Source organism: Triturus cristatus, chromosome 5_1, assembly GCF_964204655.1.
Source record: "Triturus cristatus chromosome 5_1, aTriCri1.1, whole genome shotgun sequence".
Taxonomy (NCBI): domain Eukaryota; kingdom Metazoa; phylum Chordata; class Amphibia; order Caudata; family Salamandridae; genus Triturus; species Triturus cristatus.
Window position 1 is genome coordinate 450,377,714 of NC_140587.1, and position 24,484 is coordinate 450,402,197.

Below are 24,484 nucleotides of genomic sequence, written 5' to 3' on the forward strand. Positions count from 1 at the left end.
CAGCCAGGGGCCTGAGTAGAGAGCAACAGGGGCGACTGTATGATGTGGGTGATAAGGCTGGTAAATTGATTGCGTGGTTGGATAAAAAGGAGAGAGCGAGTCGAGTTGTCCCGTCGATTGAGAGACTGGATGGTGTGTGTGTCACTGAGCCGGAGGAAATTGTTGAATGTTTCGCTGAGTATTTCCGTGGGGTGTATTCCCCGGTATCCTCCCGCTCGGAAGAGGATTCCCATGACCTGCTTAAAGACATTGCGCTGCCTTCCCTTTCGGAGGAGGATAAATTGTCGTTGGACGCGGCCCCGACATCTGAGGAGATTGCCCTCGCCATACGTTCGGTCGCCTCTGGCAAGGCCATTGGTCCTAATGGCCTTCCCATTGAACTGTACAAATTACGACCGGATACGCTGGCTCCGCATCTCCGCGCTATGTTCCTCGCGGCCCGGTCGGCGGGTTCCCTCCCGCTGGACCAGCGTCTTGCCACTATTGTGGTTATTCATAAGGAGGGGAGGCCGCGGGATCGGATCACGTCTTACAGGCCCATTTCGCTGTTGAATGCGGAGCCGAAAATTCTCGCCAAGGTGCTGGCTAATCGGCTGGTTGGCTTGGTGTGCGATCTGATCCACCAGGACCAGTCCGGCTTTATCCCTCATCGCAACACCGCGCTTAACTTGCGGCATCTGCACGGGGTGCTCGCGAGGGTCCCGTTCATACGAGAACCAGCCATTTTGGCGTCCCTGGACGCCACTATGGCGTTCGACACGCTTGAGTGGCCATATATTTGGGCGACGCTGGCTAAGTTTGGGTTTGGCCCGCGATTCATTGGCTGGGTGAAACTGTTGTATTCCGGACCGCTGGCGCAGGTGGCGGTGAATGGTAGAGTATCGGCGCCGTTTGAGCTGGGCAGGGGCACGCGGCAGGGCTGCCCGCTGTCGCCGCTCCTTTTTGCGCTTGCCTTGGAGCCCCTGGCAGAGTGGCTGCGGTGGCACCCTTCGATTCGTGGTCTCCGATGGACCCCCGAGTATGAGGATCGCGTATCCCTTTACGCGGATGATATTCTTTTGTACCTTGCTTCCCCGCGCAAATCACTGATTGTTTTAGTGGATGTGTTGCGTTCATTCGGCCGCAACTCCGGCTTAGTTATCAACTGGGCTAAATCCTGTGTGTATGTCCTCTCTGGGGAGGCTCCTATCCTTCCGCGGGGTTGTCCTATCCAGGTTGCTCCGCAGGGATTTAAGTATCTGGGTATCTTTATTACCCTGGACGCTGCGGCCCGATATAAACAGAACTTACTCCCCCCCCTCCAGCGCTTGAAGGAGGATGTGGCGCGTTGGAGGCGCTTGCCGCTCTCGCCGCTCGGCACTGTTTAAGATGATGTCGTTGCCACGTTTCTTATACGCATTACAAAACACGATGGACGTCGTCCCGGCGCGCTACTTTCGGGAGGTGGAGGGTCTGCAGCGCCACCTGTTTTGGGATGGGAGGCCGCGTATCGCCCTCGCGAAGCTGACGCTCCCGTGGTATGACGGGGGGGTCGCCCTCCCAGACATCAAACGGTATTACTGGGCCTCCCAGCTGGCTGCGATAAACCACGGCCTTTATGAGCCCGCCCTTAACCCGGCTTTTGAAATGGACAAACTGTTACTGCCGGGTGGTGACTATAATCATGCGCTTTACTCTACATCGCTCGACGCTCGTTTGACGGGCCCTACGCGGGTCGCGGTACGGGTGTGGCACGCGGCAAACTTGGCTATGGGGTGGAAGGATCGGTTGACCCGGGCGACGCCACTGTATGCATCTGAGCGACTGGGCTGCTTGTGGACCTCGAAAGGCTTTGAGAAGTGGGACATGATAGGCATCAGCAGGGTGGGCGATCTCTGGACGAGGGGGGGATTCAAAATGTTCGATGTGCTGCAGAAGGAATTCCAGTTGCAGGACAGGGAGTACTTCCGATATGTACAGGTTCGTCACGCGCTGTGTTCTGTATTCCCGGTTGTTGCCTCCATACCGGAGTGCTCCCCTCTGGAAGATAGAGTGCTAGATGGGCATGTACCGGATGGCACTATCTCATTGATTTATAAAAAGCTCATCAACGATCGCTCCGGACTGCTGACTGGCCTTCGTGAGGCATGGGTCGCCGATGGCTTGGCGCTGGATGACGAGGACTGGGTGTCTGCGGTGGCCTCCCCGAAAGAGGTGGCCATACCGGCCCGCCTTCGCTTCGTCCAGCTCAAAATACTCCACAGGGTCTATGTTTCGGGGCCGGGTCTGATGCGTATGGGATATGCCGTGGATGGACTGTGTAAGCGTGGGTGTGGTTCGTTAGGGACCTTTATCCATATTTTGTGGGAATGTCCGGAGGTGGCGCGATTCTGGCGTGGTGTACATGCGGTGTTGCAAGCGGTCACGCATGTGGCGCTGTTTCCCGAGGCTAGGAGATGTCTGCTAAATGTGTGGGAGCCGACTGATTATACGGTGCCGCAGACGTGGTGGGTGACTCTGGGATATATGGTGGCCAAGCATGACATAGCACAATTGTGGGGCTCCCAGAGGTCACCAACGGTTTCGGTGTGGAAGGACAACATGGATTGGTGTATGTTTCGGGAGAAGGTAGTGTATGTGGCGAGAGGTAAGCCTGGGAAATGGGTGAAGGTGTGGGGCCCCTGGAACTCCTATCGTGGCGGGATTTGTACCCCGCCGCTGACGCCTGACTTGGCAGTGGCCCAGTCTCCTTAGTCTGCTTGTCACCTTGGTTCTGGGCATTGTGTCTACTTTGTTTCTGTCCCGGCCTGTCCCCCCCCCCTATTCCTGTGGATCGGTAGGGTCCCCCCCAGGGGAGCTCATAATGCTGCTTTGACTTTTGCTGCCATGTGGATTTGTTTGTGGTTTCTTATAAAAAATGGAACCGTCATTTGGGTGGTCCGGCCGGTGTGGCCGCCAACGCTTCCCTCGACTTCTGGGACCTTTATCACTTGCCGCTTGTGTTTAATGACTGTATTTTATGTTCTCACTGTTTGCTAGCGGCCGGCCTGAAGGTTGTAGGCCCATCTTTGTATATCTTTTGCATTCTGTAATAAAGGTTTCAAAAAAAAAAAAAAAAAAGAAACTTTTCGAATAGTACCTCTGCATGCTAGAAGGTGGTGCTGTGCAGCTCCACAATGATGACATGCCACTCCTGAAGTCATGAGCGAGGTCTATACAGATGCCATCCCTGTGCGCGGACATCAGTTCCTTTCTTTCAGAGTCTCTAAACCAGTGATACTCAAAGTACGGCCAGTTTTCTTTACCTTTACATGCGCCCCCCCGGGTGAACAGCAGCACAAGCTGCTGTTTAGTTGTTCAGCACTGATAGTCAGAAAAAAATGTTAACTAAACGAGCAAGCATTTATTACCTACAAATAAATGTTTTCTCGTTTATTTAACTTAACATTTTTTTTTTTTAGACATCCTTACATAATCCCTGAACCACCCAGATCCCCTACCGCCACCCTGCTGGCATCAGTGTGGCTTTCAGTCACACCACAGACTGTACTTTGTGGCCCCTGGGCAAATGTTTGTAGGTACTCATGCTCTAAACGCAGATAAGGTTCATCATTCATCTCTCGAAGACCGCTTTTTGCAATGTGTTTAGAAACCAGATGGGCCTGTAGTATCTGGGGTGGAGCCACGCCTCCAAGAATAGCAGAGACTGCGAGTCATTGAACATGAAGACTATCAAGGAATGCAAGACAAACTTTACTTCACCAAGCATAAGACGACGCAGCGCTGGGACCACTCCAAGTCCCACTACAAATGCAAAGCTTGTTCAGGGTCCCATTCCTGGAGTAGAGGAAGAAGCTCTCAAATGTTGGTCTTGCTGCGCTCTACATCCTCAGGAGCCAACTCTGCAGCTGGTTCAAGTATAATCTAAGTTTCTGGCGTCTTCAGTCATGCTGTGCCAGATCGAATAGTTTCACTCCACTATGCTTCGGCTATGTGGAACTCTAGAGACTACTTCTGGTGCACCTTCAGTCATCATGGAGCCGAGAGGCCTACAACCTGGATTATGAATGACAGGTTAACCCTCGAAGCCAGCTGGACCCTCTGAGCCGCTTCAGCCCTCAACTCCAGTACCGACGCAACCCTGACTCCAATACCCACTCCTGAGAAAAGTAGATCAACAATAATGCCGACTTTGTCGCCTGAAGAGGTGGCCCGATCACCTTTTCTTACACTGTTCAGTCCATTTTAGACCAACGTTACAATCAAATCCTACTGAGGTTACTGCAATAGCCTTATCTCAAGGCAGGCAACAATCTTCGGCCTCTGATGGCCTCCTGCATCCTGCAGGTCGAGCACGCCAGGTATATATGCAGGTTCTGCGGTGGGATCTGAAGTCACAGTGGGCCCAACATCTCCGACCAGGTTCAGATTTCGGAGGAGGCTGCAAAAGATCTGCAGTGGTGGCTACTGGACGGCGACCCCACCTCTCTCCCCTTCCCTGCCCAGAACTCACAGTCATGGTCGATGTGTCACTTCTAGGCTGATGCGGCCATCTAGGAAAGGTGGAGAGCAGAGGTCTTTGGCAGAGTCACAGCTAAATATCAATATTCTGGAACTGAGGGCCATCCGCTTGGCGCTGAAAGTTTTCCTGCCATCCATCAAAGGGAGGCTGCTACAGGGGCTCACGGACACCACCACCAACATGTGGTACAGCAATAAACGAGGGAGAGTTGGGTCATGGTGTGCCAGGAGGTCTTTTGCACTAGAGCCTCATTTCTACCGAAAGTTGAGACGCCATTCCACGCCGGTCAAATCATCACCCTGCCGACGTTCTATTCTCCGCTTCAGCTGTCTAAGGAAGATGAGAGACTCCCATCTCGTAGACCCCAAAAAAGCGTTCAGTTTCCAACATCGATCGTACCAAAGAACACCGGGGGTGGGACCGGGGACGTGAGCTTTTGTGGGATTTACTGGAGAGAAAAAAGGCCAGGTTGTGCTCTGCATTACAATCTGGTACGCACTGACAAAGAAGAAGCCTCAAGAAGGCCTCTGAACCCACTCCACCAGGGCCAAAGCTGCTACCACTGCGTTGGCATGCGGAGTCCTTGCCTTGTCAATTGCCAGGTAGCTACGTGGGCGTACCTCCATACATTCACAAAGCACTACTGTCTGGACAGCAAAGTCCGATGAGAAGGACACTTTGCCCGCTAGGTTCTGCAGAACTTTCTTGTCTGAGTCCATTCACAGACATCTTCCATAGGTACTGCTTTGGTACCTATTCAAAAGGCAAGGAATCTGCACCTAAAAGTATCTATTCGAAGAACAAGCCACCTACCTTTGGTAATGCTCTTTCTGGTATCTAGCTGGAGATTCCTCACCAACCCTCCTGTTCGCCCAGTTCTGTGACTGGACTCTACCCATTAATAATAAGAATCAAAGTCTAGGAATCTGCACACTGGTCTTTCAATTCACTTTTTGGGCTCTGCATCTGGGGCGTGGACAGTCTTGAAAGTAACTTATGTCAGCGCGCAGGAGTGGTCCCTACATAAGCACTGCATGTCACTCCTGTAGCGGAACGTTGTCTGTGCAGAGCCGCATGGTGCCACCTACCGGCATGCTGAGGTATTATGGAAAAGTTTCCGGATCCAGTCTGATGCCTGGGAAATCTGCGGCTGGATAGTCTCTACTGTAAAGAGCATAATTGAAGTTAATTAACTTGTTCATTTGGATAAAGCCCATTACTAAATAACTGTACTAAGCAAAGTTACTGGCTAGCTTGACACCCAACTACACTATCTCTGTGTCCACTGGCTGGCCCAAAGACTGACAAAAGCCCCAGGAAGACTACAAAGCCAGCCCCCTGAATTGAAACCACTGCTGCCAGTTGTTTTTTCCACATCTTGGCAGATAGTATGATGGGACTCTGGTTCACTCATGTTCCCGGTTTCTTGTTTCTGCTGCTGAGCAATTCAAAAGTAAATGACCTCGGGAAGATGTTCTACTGTACAGAGCAAATCACAGGGAAGAACAAGCATGAAGACACCCTCCGGCCACAGAATTGAAAGGATGCAAAAGAGTTCACTCTGCCACTGTGATTTGAATGATTCTGTTCAAAGCTCTTTTTGCTCATATGTTGAATTGCTTACTAATGCAAGGTTTAACAATCTAGTTTTAGTTTCACAAACTCTTTCTGATGCTACAAGACACTTCGAGGGAAGAAGCATTAGCTCTGTATCAGCTGGACTTTGCACATTTTTCACTATGGAATTTTACACTACAAGAAAAACATCTTTATTCTTAAATATGCTGACCTCTGTAGGTAAGCAGCACACATTTTATACAAGTGGAGTTAATAATTACAGACTCCCATCAATCAAAAATAAGTTGGTAGCTGCCCTTCGTCACACATGATTCAGTTGTCAGGTTTGCTGACATGGGGTGGTTAAAAGAGAAATAGTTTCTACATTGATACCAGAGGTGAGTAAAAGGGAAACATACTAATTTCCTAAAGAGAAGCTTAGTACTGCCTAACAAAATGTTGATTGCTACAGGTCACACGGAATTGCTACTATATAAATCCCATGTGCACGGCTCGCATATTCTTACTGAATTAGATACATCAGATGAGGTGGTAAAATAAACATAAGTATGAAATTACCAGTTTATGTGATTTGATTAATATTTTGGAATGCTTTGATAGCCCAATGTGTTACAAGATTAACAACCTAATTTTGGAAAGTTGATGAAGTCCTCTAATATTTCCTTTTAAGTCACATATCTCCATAAGTAAAAAGAGATATTGGATGACTTTATCGACATCTAAAAATCAGGTTGTGATTTTTACACACATTGCAGAAATACGGTTATTGTTTTTTACCTAAAATATCTCCAGGAGGACACCGGCATTTTCCTTCCAAATTTAAACCGCTTGGGCATCTAATGCAATCCCAGCCATCCGATGTAACACCCTAAAGAAACAATGGCAAAAATACAGGAAACATTTCAGATGGTTTGCTAGTGAACATTTCACAGACATATGTTGCTTATTTATTGATACGCCTTTTAAACGTGAGAACATTGATTTCAGCATCAGATAGCACCTTAGTTCATCACGGAAACAGATGTACAACCTATAATGTAAATAAACAATGGACCAACAGAAATTAAGATATGCTTGTTCACAATCAAATATCACCTCTGAATCAAATACAGCCCATAGTTACTAAGTATGAGTTCTTCAAGGCCGGAGCCTGCCTGGTCTCAAGATGGCCGCAATGTAAACACGCAAGAAGGGAGATTACTTGGCGTGCAGCCTACTCAGCGGCAATTGAACATTGGGACTCTTGGACTTTCTGGAGCAGCTCAATTTTGACAGGCGGGCACTGGTTGTGTGCGCCCGGTCCTCCCCAATCCCCTGCTAATCTCTGTGATGCGGAGGAGAGTATCTGCCATGTGAAAGGTCTTAGCTGGGCGACTGGTTTGATGCCATTGGTGCTCATGTGGTGGATCACCTGCACATGTTGCTGCGAATCTAGAACATGAAAAGAGGAATGGGTGAGTGGGGCCATTTTTGCAATATGACATGTATAGCGCCACTGGAGCCTGCTAGGCAGTGGGCAGTGCTGCTGGCATCAATTCAAGGTGAGCGGCCCTGAGCAGTGGCAGCACTAACCCCTGTGGCTCACGGCTACGTATAATCGCTTGAGGCACCTGGAACGGAGACTTTACCCTAGACACGACATAAAAGACTGCCAACCCGAGGTGCTGTGCAAACAAGTCGCCTACAACACCACCATGTAGAAGCCAGACAAAACGGAATTGAAATTGCAGTTCAACCAGCGCAAATCATCCAGGCTGAGAGGAAGGAGCAGATTCAGACCTGGGGTCAGAACTGGGAGGCGACTTGTGCCACATACTTGAAACCATGCAGAAGAGCCTATCCACGATTGACGGGAAAATAGACTCTCTCTCTTACCGCATGTCGGAGCGATTAGACAAACACACAGAAAATTGACATGGTCGAGAGGAGAGTCTCAGAAGTCGAAGATCCCAATGTTGAAGCCTCAGGCACCCAGAAGCAAATGGGGAAACTCGTGAAGATGCTGCAGGCTAAGGCTGAAGATCTTGAGGCGCGCTCCAGGCGCAAAAACCTGTGTATAGTGGGGCTGCCGAAGTCAACCCATATGTGAAACGTGGAGTTATATGCAGAGAACCTCCTTGTCACGTTGTTGGTCCTGGATGCGTTTTCTTCTATTTTTGTGGTAGAGCGTACCCATTGTTCGCTAACACCAAGACCTCCGCCTGGGGCCCCTCCACGTCCAATAATAGCTTGTATATTGAATTATAGAGACAGAGACGCAGCATTACGGAGAACAAGAGAGCTTCAAACTCTCAACAATGAGGGCTCCCTTTTGTCTTTGTATCCAGATTTCACCCCGCTGGTGTAGGAGACGCACAGATGATTCGCTCCCATTAAACGTAAGCTGAGGAAGCTTAATATTGATTATGCCATGCTCTATACAGCCCGCCTGAAGGTCACTTTCGATGGCAAAGAAAAAGTTTACATGAACCCAGTGCTTAATTTGTAAAATCTTAAGTGCCAGGGTTCTGACCAGGAAGCAACTGCAGCTTGCACCACCTATCGCCCTGGCCATCGCTGCCAAAACAACGACTAACATTTCTCTTGCATGTAAATGCGACAGTTCCGATTATTCCAGGTCCCCAAAGCTAAAGGAATGGCTGGGGAGGTAAGAGTTAGCAATTTTTTTATGTATATTGTATTACTAAACAACCGTTGTTCTGCTCATCTCTAAATTAGATGAGCAGTGCCACCAGGTGGTAGACTGTTCTAAGTATGGTGTTGACAATTAGGTGCCGGGGCTGAGCACCGGAAACCAATTAAGTTCTGGTGCAGAGCACCGGCTCAAATTAAGCACTGCATGGACCCCAGCAACGCACAGCAGGTACCCAAGGGCTGCGCCAAAGCCAGGCCAATAAGCAGGAGCAAGAGAGTGACTACGGAGACAATAACTCTGCGGGACCGCTTGATCAAAATGACTGATGGAATACCTATTGATGGTATAACTCATACAGTAACAACATCTGTGGTAGGAATATGCTGCAATTTACGGAAGCCTATTCTTAACTAACACGTAGTGGAGAGGGTAGATGCCACACTTCAAGATGGGGATAAGATTTTTTTGTCTTTATTTAAATGATGCTAGAGTGTCAATTGCGGTGGGCGGGGCCCCAAAGCTCCTATATGCATAGTAAGATGTTGGCATTCTGTTGTTCTGGTGTCTGAATATTATGTTTTGATTATGCCTAATAGTTATAGGCCATGGATAGATACATTGATTAAAATGATGTTTGCAGCGATGTTTGTGTTTATAACAGGTGGTTGGGCACTCACTGCCGTCACGTGTACTACACATTGTTATCGGGTGGGATGTAGGGGTTTTGAGGGAGGGGAACATGCTGTCATGTCAGATGTTTGGGGACGTGACGTGTGAGAGGGTGGGGGGGGATTATAGACCAGCCATTAATTTGCAGCAGTAGCTCGGATGACATCGAAGGTTTCTATCTAAGCAGTAACACGATAACTGTAACATTTTGTATGTGCTGTGAGAATGAGTGGGGGGTGCGACTCAACGACTGAACAGGGGGAATCATACAATACGCTTCTTAACTTGGAATATTAGAGGGTTAAATGATCAATGGAATTTCAGTAAGGTGGTTTTATATTTGCTCAGGCAACATATAAATGTGGCGGTGCTGCAGGAAACTCATCTAACTGTGGGTTATTGCCACAGAGAAGGGTGAAGGGTACTTGTATAGCAGCTGGATTTACTACACACGTTGTATTATGGCAGTTCTCGAGTCATTGACGATAGCATGAGCTCTGCTGCCATGATGCTGCTTTTCCGCCTGTTACTACATGACTATTTTGCAGGACTAGGTTTGTGCCTTTCACATGAGAACCGTCTGCTTTCTGCGTTCTCTGCCTGTTCCTGGAGTTTAGTCTAAACACTGAGCAAGGTCGATAAACAATGCCCCTTGTTATTCTGTTTTGGTCAGTCCCTAGCACCTAGACAAAACATGCTAACACAGCTGCGGCTGCTGGAAAACTCGTGCTTTGATATTATGGGGATATTATGGGGATGCATGGTGTTCTAACACACACTTGGAGAGAGACCTTTCCAGGGAGAAGAGCTATGCTGTTCCTATGATGTAGAAATACCATCTAGGCACTAAGGTATGGGGTCTGCTGACAAAGCCCAGAGATCTTCCTTTATATAATAAAACTTCTTCTTACCAAGGGGAGGGTGGTTAGGTCTTATAGTCCTCAATCCAGTGTCTACATACGATGACATCCACTTTTATAATATATGGACTTGCTACTATGCTAACTGTTTTAGGTTTATGCGTTTTGCTGCTGGTAGTGGCTTGTAAACTGTATTATAGAGCACTATAGTTAAAAGAAACATTTTGAATTATAACAGTGGCTCTGCCTATTCTTATTGTTGACAGGTACGAGTGAGTGAGCAAAAGGGTACGTCTTGCTTCCGCGAGAGTCGGGAGTGTTGTGTTCTGGGGTGTATCTAATCATTTGCATCTTTATGATTAAGTAGGACAGCGAGTGAGACACTATAGCTAATCGGTCCTGGGATTTTGGGTACTGAGGAGGTAGGAAGCCTTAACCCCTATACACCCAGGTCCTGTTTTCCTGCGCATAGTTCTGTGTATGTGCAGAATCCCTGCAACAACATGCATGTAGTACTGGAGTGGGTCCGACAGAGAGCTAACATTAAAATACAGGTAGTGGAAACAGACCCTGGAGGGAGGTATGTTATTGTGCACTGTTGCAAGAATAATCTAGACGTACGCATGGTGGGAGCATATGGTCCTAACTATGATAACCCCCAATTCTATCGGTCTTTGCACAACAAGCCTACCACATATTCGAGAATGCCCACTCTATCAAGGGAGATTTTAACTGCGTGCAATCCCCTGTAATTGACTGTTCAAAAGGCCCCCTGCGTACTCCCTGGTCAGCAGCTAAAGCTATTGCGGCAACAGCGGAAGCCGATGGTTTAGTGGAGGTATGACGTTACCGTGCCCCTTTGGGAAGGGAGTACACGCGCTACTAGTCGGTGCATGACATACACACGCGCATAGATAACTTGTTGGCCTCCCGAGACTTAATACCCTTCATAACAGACTGTAAGCACCTGCCGCGTATATATTCGGATTACTCTCCAGTCAAACTGAATCTAAAGATTTACGATCTCCAGCCCAGGGTCCGAACGTGGTGCTTTCCTCAGTATTCCTTGTTGGACACTGTATCTAAGGAAGAGGTATCGAAAGAAATAGATCATTATTTTTCCACTAATCTTGGCAGTGTCCCTTAAAGGGCTACTATTTGGGAAACATTCAAGGTTTATATCGGGTGCTTGGTCATATCAAAAAATGCGGGGGTGCTTCGCTCTATCAGAGGTAGATTACAAAGACTGTAGACCAAACTGGTAGAGCTAGAGAGGCTAGCTATTACAGATCCTTCCCCCGCAGTGCTCGCTCGGATTAGGGCTAGGATTTACGAATATAATGAGGATGCCCAAACTGAAGTTGTGCATCTGGGGAAAATATGCTACCGCGAGGGTGCATGGGGAGAGGGAGAGACCCAGCACCACGCTAGCTGCACTGACCCGGCCGGTCGGCGGGTCCAATGAAGTGTTGGAGCTGTGTGATGATAACGGTGCAGTACTAAACGGCGCAGCGCAGAGACACAGATTTCTCACTTATTACACAGAGCCTTATACCTCACGCCCATCAAATACAGAAGAATCTGATGAAGAGTATTTAGCGCTGTCAAACTCCCATAGGGAGCACTTGATGACGCCCGTGTGCCCTACTGAGATAACCACAGCTTTGAAAACGATGTCCAATCATAAAGCCCCCGGGTCAGATGGGTTAACAGTAGCATTCTACAAAGCTTATCAGGATGAGCTTGTTCCGCAACTGTCCAACCTATTTGAGGAAAATGGCGACAGATGGCATCATGCCCCCCAGTATGCGCGAGGCCACTCTGATTGTTAAAGAAGGATAAGCCTCCGCAGCATTGTTCATATTACAGGCTACTATCTCTGCCCAATATAGACACCAAGATATTTCTAAACATTCTGGCGAATCGGCTAGCTCCCTTACTCCCGATAGTAGTGGCCCCAGAGTAATCTGGGTTCGTACCTAGCCGCCCACTGGTAAGTAACTTGCATACGCTTTTCGGTGCGATCACCTATATAGACTCGGTGGAGCGTGCCGTGGCAATTTTCCTGGATGCCTAAAAGGTTTTTGATTCTCTTGAATTGTGTTTTTTGAGGGCAGAGTTGAGACGGGTGGGGGAAGTGTTCATTAAATTAGTGGACGTCTTGTACGCGAAACCTACAGCACGCGTCCACGTGAATGGGTTGCTATCAGAACCAATTCCTATTAGAGAGGTACAAGGCAGGCAGAGGTGCCCCTTTTCTCCTTGTTGAAAGCGCTGACTGCAGAACCTTTGGCATGCGCACTGCCCGTATATCATGGGCATCGTGGGATAAGGTTCCCTTGTTATAATCGGATAATCACTGTATACGTAGACTACACGCTATTGTATGTACATATTCCAGCGCAGAACCTAACTGCAAATCTACAGTAGGTAGGGCATTTCGGACATCACTCCGGTTTGTGTATCAATTGGAGTAAATCGCTCGCATTCCCCCTTACCTCCAATACCATCCCAGCCCAGATAGATTATCCTATTGCATGGACAACGGATACTACGTGCTTCCTGAGCGTGCAGATACATACTGATCCTGAGGTGGTGGTCCACGAGAACTACAGCAGGGCTATGTAAAAGCTCTCGAAGTCCATTGAGAAATGGATCCGTCTGCCATTGTCGCTGCTAGGGCATATTTCGCTCATGAAGATGATAGTGCTCCCACGCTTGCTTTTTAGGTCTCGCTGAGACAGCGAAAGCTGTCTCTTTGAGACATTCTGTAAGTGGGCTTTCAAAAGTGCTACCCACATGGTTTTGCTGGCCTAGGGCTTGAGTGCACGATGGCTTGCACGTGCACAGCTGCTCCTTGCATTTCCCCCTCCCTTCTCACCCAGCCCTTTGATGCTCTGCTCGATTACTTTCACTTTAGCCGCTTTGACCCTTGCATTCCCCCCCTCCCTTCTCACCCAGCCCTTTGATGCTCTGCTCGATTACTTTCACTTTCGCCGCTTTGATGTTTGATCGCAAACACGATCACTTCCGCTTGGCATAGCCTGTACTTGTTCTCTTTGTCCTCACATATGCTCTTCCCTCTATGTTTTTCTCTCTGGTCTCACATGTGCTATTCCCTCTGTATTTTCACTCTGCCCTCACATGTACTCTTCCCTCTGCATTTTTTCTCTATGCTCTCACATGTGCTCTTCGCTCTGTATTTTTTTCTCTGCCCTCGCATGTGTTCTTCTCTCTATATTTTTCTCTCTGCTCTCTTCCCTCTATGTTTTTATCTCCGGTCTAACATGCGCCCTACCCTCTGTATTTTTCGCTTTGCTCTCACATGAGCTCTTCCCCTCTCTATTTTTCTCTCCTCCCTCACATGGACTCTTCCCTCTCTATTTTTCTCTCTGCCCTCACGTGCTTTTCCCTCTGTATTTTTCTCTCTGCCCTCACATACTCTTCCCTGTATGTTTTCCTCTTTGCCCTCAAGTGCACTCTTCTCTCTGATCACATGCATACACAACTATGCACACATACAAACACACACATGCATTTACACACACATATGAACATATACAAACACACACAGACATGCATAAACATATGCATATACATGCACACCAACCCCACATACACATATAAACAAGCACGCACACCAACATACTCAAACACATATACATACACACAAACATGCATACACAGACATAGGTATACACACAAACATATGTGTACACATCCATGAAGACAAATGAACACAATGACACACCCATACTTGCACACCAACACACACATGCATACACAAACATATACACATACAAACACACACATGCATACACACACAGATATATACATATGACACACACACACTATGCACACACATGCATCTCCCGTACTGTCTCAGGGGAAGAGTCGGTGTCAGCTGTCCCCTAGAGGGAGATCTCGCATGAGACAGTAAGACTCAGAGACATGTGGCGGTGGGGAGAGACAGACATGCCTCCCTTTAATTGTGTTGATGCAAGATGGTGACTATCTTCTGCCACTGGTGCATTCAGATAAGCGGCAAGTAGTTCGTCGGACACATGCACTGGTTTCAATTTCGAGAAAGTGGGGTGAACGTTTCACAGATCGGGAGTGTGTGTCAACACGTGTTTCTCCTTCACGGCAAGGCCAATCAGTACGTTTTGTTTAACCGTGTGGTTATGAATCCTTTAATTGCATAAGTGAGCGGGTATGGATGTAAACAAAAATGTAACACTAATACCACATTTTCTGTCACTCTTGTGAACAGGTTTGCTGTGAATGTATGAATGAGAATGGCGTTTTAGAATACGTTGCATGGAAAAGGGTCAACATGGTGTATACGTGTTTTTTGGTGTTTTTTTAATGCATTTTTTATTGCATGGTTAACGTCATGATATACCGGATTCGGATGCTTCATTGCAGATCAGTTGTTTGGCCCGTGGTTATTTACGAGTTTGGAAAATACTTTTGTATTGTTTCGATTCTTTTTGTCTCTGCCCTATCTCTTGGCTGCGTCCTTACTCTCTCCCATCTTCTCTCTACACCTCTTTGCTACATGTTCTCTCGTAATGTTTTCATTTTCCACAACTCTCCTCTTTACTCTCTCTAATTCTTTTTTTGCTCCTTTTCTGTCTCTGTCCCTTCTCTCCTCTTTCTCTCTCCACCTGTCCCTTCTCTAACCCCACTCCTCTTCCTCTGCCTGCCCCCCCATCCCCCTCTCTCGCAGTACTGCAGCATAGGCAGCACCAGGTCTCTGATGCCTTTTCAATGTTGGCCCTGGGGGTGGAGGAGGCAAGTCAGCCCCCCAAGTGAATCCCATTATCAACAGATAATGGGAACCTCTATTTACCAACAAGTATGGAGCGGTCTCGGGTGACGGCTGATGCGAACAGTGATCTACTCTCGGCCCCGGCAGGGCCTGTGGGGTGGGGGCGTTACCTTACACTAGGAGATGAAGTAAAAGTGATATCCTCCCCACTCCACCACGGTCTCTCCTCACCCTCCACCTCTCTCTCTCCTCCACTTCTGATTCCCTTCCAACTCGGTCTCTCCTTACCCTGCACCTCGGTCTCTCCTTACCCTGCACCTCGGTCTCTCCTCACCCTCCACCTCGGTCTCTCCTCACCCGCCACACGTGTCTCTCCTCACCCGCCACACGTGTCTCTCCTCACCCTCCACACGTGTCTCTCCTCACCCTCCACACGGGTCTCTCCTCACCCTCCACACGGGTCTCTCCTCACCCTCCACACGGGTCTCTCCTCACCCTCCACACGGGTCTCTCCTCACCCTCCACGTGTCTCTCCTCACCCTCCACCTCGGTCTCTCCTCACCCTCCACCTCGGTCTCTCCTCACCCGCCACACGTGTCTCACCTCACCCGCCACACGTGTCTCACCTCACCCGCCACACGCGTCTCTCCTCACCCTCCACCTCGGTCTCTCCCCACCCGCCACACGTGTCTCACCTCACCCGCCACACGCGTCTCTCCTCACCCTCCACCTCGGTCTCTCCCCACCCGCCACACGTGTCTCACCTCACCCGCCACACGTGTCTCACCTCACCCGCCACACGTGTCTCACCTCACCCGCCACACGTGTCTCACCTCACCCGCCACACGCGTCTCTCCTCACACGCGTCTCTCCTCACCCGCCACACGCGTCTCTCCTCACCCGCCACACGCGTCTCTCCTCACCCTCCACCTCGGTCTCTCCTCACCCGCCACACGTGTCTCACCTCACCCGCCACACGCGTCTCTCCTCACCCTCCACCTCGGTCTCTCCCCACCCGCCACACGTGTCTCACCTCACCCGCCACACGCCTCTCTCCTCACCCTCCACCTCGGTCTCTCCTCACCCTCCACCTCGGTCTCTCCCCACCCGCCACACGTGTCTCACCTCACCCGCCACACGTGTCTCACCTCACCCGCCACACGCGTCTCTCCTCACACGCGTCTCTCCTCACCCGCCACACGCGTCTCTCCTCACCCGCCACACGCGTCTCTCCTCACCCGCCACACGCGTCTCTCCTCACCCTCCACGTGTGTCTCTCCTCACCCGCCACACGTGTCTCACCTCACCCGCCACACGTGTCTCACCTCACCCGCCACACGTGTCTCACCTCACCCGCCACACGCGTCTCTCCTCACCCGCCACACGTGTCTCTCCTCACCCGCCACACGTGTCTCACCTCACCCGCCACACGCGTCTCTCCTCACCCTCCACCTCGGTCTCTCCTCACCCTCCACCTCGGTCTCTCCTCACCCGCCACACGTGTCTCACCTCACCCGCCACACGTGTCTCTCCTCACCCTCCACACGTGTCTCTCCTCACCCTCCACACGTGTCTCTCCTCACCCTCCACACGTGTCTCTCCTCACCCTCCACACGTGTCTCTCCTCACCCTCCACACATGTCTCTCCTCACCCTCCACACGTGTCTCTCCTCACCCTCCACACGTGTCTCTCCTCACCCTCCACACGTGTCTCTCCTCACGCTCACACTGCTGCACGCCTCACACTGCTGCACGCCTCACACTGCTGCACGCCTCACACTGCTGCACGCCTCACACTGCTGCACGCCTCACACTGCTGCACGCCTCACACTGCTGCACGCCTCACACTGCTGCACGCCTCACACTGCTGCACGCCTCACACTGCTGCACGCCTCACACTGCTGCACGCCACACACTGCTGCACGCCACACACTGCTGCACGCCACACACTGCTGCACGCCACACACTGCTGCACGCCACACACTGCTGCACGCCACACACTGCTGCACGCCACACACTGCTGCACGCCACACACTGCTGCACGCCACACACTGCTGCACGCCACACACTGATGCAACTGCCACACTGCTGCACGCCACACACTGCTGCACACTGCTGCATTACTCACTGCTGCATGCTGCAAAACACAGCTGCACGCAGCACACTGCTGCACGCCGCACACTGCTGCACGCCGCTGCATTCCACAGTGCTGCATGCCTCACACTACTACACGAAACACTGCTGCACGCCGCACACTGCTGCACGCAGCACACTGCTGCACGCCGCACACTGCTGCACGCCGCACACTGCTGCACGTCACAGTGCTGCATGCCTCACACTGCTAAAAGAAACACTGCTGCACGCCGCACACTGCTTTTATGCGAGTTTATGCTACTGACATTGTAAATGACAATGCCTTTTATTTGTTTTAAAACCAAAACATAAATAAAAGGCATTGTAATTTTACAATGCCAATAGCTCAAACTCTTAGAAATGCGAGACCTATTGCATTGCAAATGCTTGTTCTGTTTGTCAATATACCCATACTATTACCAAGATCATTCTTTCGCACATTGAGGTCTCTTTTGATCCGGCTCGCTTGGGCAGAGAAACAACCTGTGTTGAATGGCTAAACCATACTCTGCAATGGGTCTCAACGCCCTGAATTTTGAGTTGTACTATTGCACTGCGCAACAGATGCATGCATATTATTGGCTACATGGTGCTCAGGATATCCCACACTTGCACATTGAAAGCGACACAGTAAGTTCCTCGTCACTGCCGCAGTACCTCTTCAGTAAGTCGCGGAGGCGATACCATACGATTGATCCGGTCGGAAGAACGAGAAGCCTGCTCTGAAGGGCCGCTGGTATGCAGGGAATTACCCTACTCTACTCACCGAAATTACCACTAGAGCTGTGCGAATGGTTGCCAATGCAGAAGAGAAATCCTTTACCCTTGCTATGCATTCGCTGGATATTAGTACTATGGGCGATTACTTCCACGAAGGGGTGGTCAAGCAGTGGGACCTGCTGCAATCACATCGGTTAGAAGCTCCCATGCTCTCAAAATCCCACTATCATCGCTCTAGGCAAGCGTTGCGAGTGACTATGGGGGATGAAATGCTGGAACCACGCGAATACACTCCCTTAGAGTACTTACTGCGAGTCCAGTCCACACAGCGCGTAATTTCAATACTGTATATGCTCTCAAAATCGGATATTAGTTCCTTCAATATGAAGGCATTGCAAGAATGGCGCACTGAACTAGATATAGATATCACAGAGGAGCAACGGGTATATTGCTGCGCAGGCACGAAATCCATTTCACAAAACGGCAGGCATCGTCCGATACATGAAATTTCTGCAAAGAGTGTATTACACCCCTGCTCGTTTATATAGATATGGGCTTAGGGAAGATGACAAATTCAAAAGATGCGGGCAACGAAGGCAAACTTTACACATCTTGCATGGGACTGCTCTGGAATCTAGAACTTTTGGACTTCGGTGGTTGATGCGCTACAGGATATGGCAGGAGTGAGGATTACTATGACCCCTCTAGTGGCCCTTCTGGGATATGTCAAAGATTTGCCCAAGGGAACACATAAGTTGCTAGCATTGGGCATATTGATAGCAAAACGGAGGATAGCATTACGTTGGATGAAGAACCCGATGCCCACAATCACAGAATGGTGCGTTGATAATTTTAATGCTCTTATACATACACGTTGCAGATCCAAAGACATCTGGGGTCTATTCCAGGCATACCTTACTCACCAAGCCACAACGGAAGAGGCAGGGAAGGACATGATAGCACAGGGATTGGTTGCTCAAGTTAGGGTAAGGACGACTGGCGATATATTGCTGCCAGATTGGACCATATAGTATGATGATGCGGTGCCAAATGGCTGAATTGATGTGGGAATGCTCTCTGTTTATTTAAACATGATGTATAAGATCTTATGTACAAGGTCATTACCCGTCCTCGGCTTACAGTTGTAGACGTTCGTGTTAACTGTACTGTTGCTGTGAACCTAATGCTTGCTTCTTCTGAACTTATTTTAATGGCTACTGGGAATAATGTATGTATGCAAAATGAAAAACAAAAGTAAAAAAAAAAAAAAAAAGTAGGAGTTCATTGTGAGAACACCTATGCTTGCAGTCCTTCAACCGCCTCCTTTTCTTTCTATGGGCAATAAGTCAATCCCTGGTGTGTTTGATAAAAGCATCCGAATATCTACAACTTATGCGCCATGTCTAACGGTCCAAGGGCCAGCACCAATTATCCGCTTCCTTTACTGCCCCTTGCGTTCCTTCCCTCCAGCTAACAAATGGATGAAATACATTGGCCAATCAGTGGTTACGTTACATGAGTGGTATGAGAAGAGGTGGCAAACAGCTAGGAGTACAAGAAGCAATATGGTCAGAAACTTCTAATTACTGTTAAATTGTTTGCCTCATCTCACTTTCCTTCTACGGGTCTGGCAAGGACGTCACCAATACACACTATATGACATAACATATACAGAAAGGGCTTAGGATGTTCCTCTTTAGCTATTGGCTGTTGCACAGTATCGTATCGCAATTGGAGCTTAAAGCAGAGATGGGGTAAAATAAAGTCTGTTTTCATTTTTTAGGGGGTTTAGCATGATGTATTTCACATGCTGCAGGTCTTCCCTCCTCCAGCCAGACCACTCTTTCCATATATTTTAAAGAATAACATTATGTCATGTAAAAATAGGGAGGGTAGAGGTAAAGCAGGCTAAGGGGTTTACAGGGTTTAGGAACAGGTAGAGATAAATGGAGGTAAGGGGTTTTCAAATTTCAGTTGTGGGCAGAGGTAAAGGGTGGTAAATATTTTTAGGGTTCAGGGGAGGATTTAGGTAAGGAGTTGTTAGGGTTTGGGTAGGGGTAAAGGGAGGTTTTCAGAGTTCAGGGCAAGCTAAAGCTAAAAGTATGTAAGGCGTTTATACGGTTGAAGGGAGGAAAAGGTAAAGGGAGGTAAAGTGTGTGACTGACAAAAATATACATTTATATATTTGAAACGTTCCTCACACAGGTACATGCCACATCCACCAATTTGGGAGGGTGCAGGTCAGCGGGTGTGAGCCCCACTCACAATTCAATAGTAGGCAAACTTTGTTCGATTTACAAGAGAGGCAGCCTGCACACAGCATGTCAGTTTCGGCTATTTTTATTGGCAACACGTTTCAACCCGAACAGGTCTTCGTCACAGCCTAGATTCAAAGCATTGTGCTCAATTTCTCATAAAGAGCAAAACAGTGATGAACATAGAGAAAATAACGTACATTAATGGCAGGAGGAAATGCATAATATGCACTGGCTCTAATTTTCAAGGTTTCATAATTTTTGAAAGGTATCCTACCATAATGTAAATTAAAGGATAGCATCATAATGTAATTAGAAGACAATTTGACTGTGCCTCCTTGCATAAAACATCAATCAATACAATCTTCAAAGTCAGACTGCATGTTATATAAAGAGAAGGAGGAAGTGTTTTTAAATGTTTGATGTCACACCACTTATTGGCCATGTGGCCCATTCAGTATGATGCATTCCCCATGCTACTTTGACCAACTGATGCATAATAAACGTTTTAAATATTAGTGATCATAGCCTAGTGGCTGACTTCGCTGCTGGTTCTGAACCATGCGGCCCAATTATTGACAATTAACATCACAAACCATACAATTGAAAACAAAAACAACTACTAACAACGTCATTTAGAAACCACCAAGTAAGGAGAAACAAAGAATTGAGAGTTTTACCCTCCCCGCCAAACCTATTTAATAACAACAAGCTCTTCTCCTCTGCCAGAGCAATTGATGTCCGTTGTGGGATTTAAAAACAAAACATACCTCAAAAGGACAGCATAATGACTCATTTCACACGGAGTTCATAGGAGCAAGCCAATCACGTGTCAAAAGCATACACAGTGTTGAATATCAAAAGGTGGCAAAAACGCAGAGAGATAATTAATAATGAAAAGTCTAAGTGTTAGATGGAGAGTGAATACATGAGGGGTAGAAAAAGAAAGGAGTAGATGAATCAGGATGAAGACGCAGATAGACCACAGTAAATGGGGGTCCCCCCAAGGGAGTCGATGTTAATTCCTACTGAAAATGTTGGGAAGCGATACAGAAAATAACAGCTCAATAGAATTCCACCAAATTTAGCAACAAGTTAGAACTTTACTCAGAAAGTAGGCTTTATGTTATTTGGTGTAAATCCGTTAAGGCCATGTCATTGGGATCCAAAGCCCCCCCCCCCCCCACCCTTTGATTGGCTGGATACAACATGTTGTGACAGCCATTACATGACTGGGACATTGTTCCGATTTAAATGTATTGTGTGGTGAAAGCTGGTTACAAAAAGGAGCACATATAAACGTTGATATCAGATTTTAGCCACAATATAAATTGGTTAGTGGTGGCACCATACTAATTTTAGGAATAGTGTTGCGTTTTCAGGTGATTTTACCCTGTGAAAAATGCTGAGTCTCTGCCAGCATTTGATTAACCAACTTTATGCCCCAACATTTACCTATTTAGGTATACCGTTCAATTGTAAAGGCGCATGGACATATTTAAATCAAGATCAGAAAGTCTTGGATTGATCAAACCATAGAGGCCCTTTTTAAATTTGCAGGGAAGTTGGGCTCTAGACCACTGGATGTTAAGATCAATATTTATATTGCACGCTGCTGCTCTAGTGTGATATATGGAGCTGGTGCCACTTCCAGTTTACAGGTCAATGAAAAAGTGTTTCTGAGAAGGCTTTTGCCTGTATTTAACAGTCTCCCCATATTTCTCTGTCACAGTGAGCTAGGTTCACTGAACTTGGAAGATCGTATCAAGCTACTCCCGTTTCTGCTATGGCATTCAATCTGGTATAAAAATGAACCTTTTTTATACCAGGACATATTAAATGACTGCTTATGCCTGGATACCTACCGCTCACAGTATCCAGTGGCTGAGATATGTCAAAGAGCAACCTGTCGCGTCACGGAGAGCAGATCGCTTTTATAAGCTGCAGAACATAACCAATGTTCCAAAATACCAGTTAAAGCAAGATTTTTTAACCATATGCAAAAGTCCAAAGAGAGCTTAGTGATGGGAATGAAAAGGGTGTCTGGTTACCTCCCACTAGTAACCACAGACTCCATGGAACCCTATCTCTTGTTCCCATTTTAACACTGCCAAAGATTTTATCTGATAAGGTTCAGGTTTAATATAGCCCACTTTTTGGTTTCGTACACCAGCAATGTATATCGTGTAAACCTTGCCCCTGTGACTCGTGCTCAGTGCAGTCAAGCTTCACTTTTTCTGTTTTTTGCAAACTATATGCTGCACCAAGGAAAGAATTTTCAATTCCGCTGTTGGGGTGTACGAATATTATAAGATGCAGCCCTGTCTTGTTTTATTTACAGCTTTTACAGGCGGAATATATTTCCATGATGGTTTATAAATGTATTTCTGCAGCTGTGAGAATGAGGAGTCTATTGGGGAAGTAAGCATTCTAATGGTGATGTACTTGCGGCAGCGATCTTGAGCATCCTTATTAGATTACTTGTTTACATTTGCACAAGGCACTTTGTGATTTTTTTTTTGTCAATATTCTTTTTATTGAGCATCAATACCAAAGAATCACAGTGACGTCATGCGTACAATAGTGCGCGCAGGCCCCAGGGTTGCAGAACAGTACGTTATGGGGGGGTCTCAGTTTCAAACAGCCCTAGGGTCATCTCACTCCCCCACTGCAAAGGCTAAGATCAGTGGCGGCTCCCACATTGGGGTGTGGGGGCATCGCCCCACTGCTTTCTCGCAGTGCGAGTAGGCAGAAACAAACGGTAAAAACGACCATTTATGTTCCTGCCTTCTTGCATTGCGAGAAAGCAGAAGTGCCTCTGTGCTTGGTTGGGGACGGGAGGGTGGGCGGTCCTGCTCGAGGGCAGGGGGGAGTGGCTTACCCACTGTTGTGGGTACTGACTGTTTGGTCGGCCCTGAGCCGGCCAAACAGTCAATACCCACAATAGCGGGTAAGCCACTCCCCCCTGCCCTCGAGCAGGACCGCCCACTCTCCGTGTTTCTCTATGCAGAGAAAATGTCCCGGCCAGGGCGCTCGCCTGCTGCTCCTACCAGCGCTTAGATTGGTGTGCATAGTCCGTTGCGTAACGGAGGGATAGGGAAGCAGGAAGCTGCCGGCTTCCTGCAGCAGGAACACGAGGACTCACCAGTGACCGGCCTGGAGCGGAGGCGGTGCGGTACCCTGGCACTCACTCAGGTAGGTTTAATGTTCGATTTCAATTGTTAGTTTATTCCCCCCCTCCCCCCGCGACCCCACCCCTCCCTCCCTCGAGCATGCCGGCCGCCGCTGGGGGGGGGGGGGGGGGGGTGGTGTGTGTGTGTGTGTGTGTGTGTGTGTGTGTGTGTGTGTGTGTGTGTGTGTGAGCATTTATTGTATGTGAGTCTGTATGAGTGTTTGTATGCATGTGTTTTTTCAGAATGTTATCAGCAAAGAAGACTATATTCAAAACAAACAAATTAAAAAAATACTTTTAAAATCGGCGTCTTGCGCATCGAGCAGGTCTGAGAACAAGCAAGAGAGTGGAGATACATGACCTGGTCACCGAGGTTTGACCTGCCCTGGTCTCGTGACTCATTATTTTCACTGGCCCCCCCCCTTTATGGCTGCACTTTTATAAACCCACAGAAGAAACACCTGTGCAACGACCTCAGAGCAAGCAATAAACATAATTGTTAAGTAGTGCCTGCTATCCGAGTGGAAAATAAGATGCAGCATACACCTTGAAGTTGTTTGGGTCAACACAGTTCCTATAAGAAGACTGAGCATTGAGCAAAGAAGAAAAGCTAATTTTGTATTTTGAAACCCAGATTGCGTTACTGTTTTCGGCACAAGGGTATTCACCAGGATTCAAAATTGTTTCCTGATGGTGCATACTGCCTCCAACTTAGAAATATACAACCCCCTAACTGATGAAAGTGCAATTACTGAACTGAAAGGGAAGTCTGTTGTAATGTGCTCCCTATATTTGGCCAGGAAATGTAGCTCGCCGTCTTTGCCGTCTTGCTCAATTGAAATCTTTTTTACGCCCTACCACTTTATAAATTCACCAGCCGCCACTGGCTAAGATGCACACTTTGTGATTTTAATCATAGAGATGGGTCGGCTTAGCGGAGCTTGTGGCGATTTTGAGCATCACTATCATTCTTTTTATAAATATTTGCACAAGTCACTTTGTGGTTTTAATTTTTGAGACTGGATAGTCAGGCAGAGGGAAATGTAGAATTTATTTGAATTCCCTTGGTTTACATTTGCATAAGGCAACTTTATGTACTAATTATTGAGGAGGGTGTTTTTATGATTCAAATACTACATGGATATATCATTTTAAACATGAAAACAAATTGTTGTGATGCAGTCTAT

General features: G+C 48.0%; 2 protein-coding genes across 2 annotated transcripts in view; one reads left to right on the forward strand and one right to left on the reverse strand.

Annotated features, from left to right (window-relative positions):
* Positions 1-24,484, reverse strand: part of TMEM67 (transmembrane protein 67) — a 1,162,308-nt gene that overhangs the window by 1,089,585 nt on the left and 48,239 nt on the right. Inside the window, exon 3 of the mRNA XM_085605278.1 lies at positions 6,857-6,947. Coding sequence (XP_085461404.1) covers positions 6,857-6,947 — 91 coding nt within the window. The remainder of the gene's footprint in view (positions 1-6,856; positions 6,948-24,484) is intronic.
* LOC146831047 (uncharacterized) overlaps positions 1-24,484 on the forward strand; it is a 498,359-nt gene that overhangs the window by 426,504 nt on the left and 47,371 nt on the right. The gene's annotated exons all lie outside the window — the stretch shown is intronic.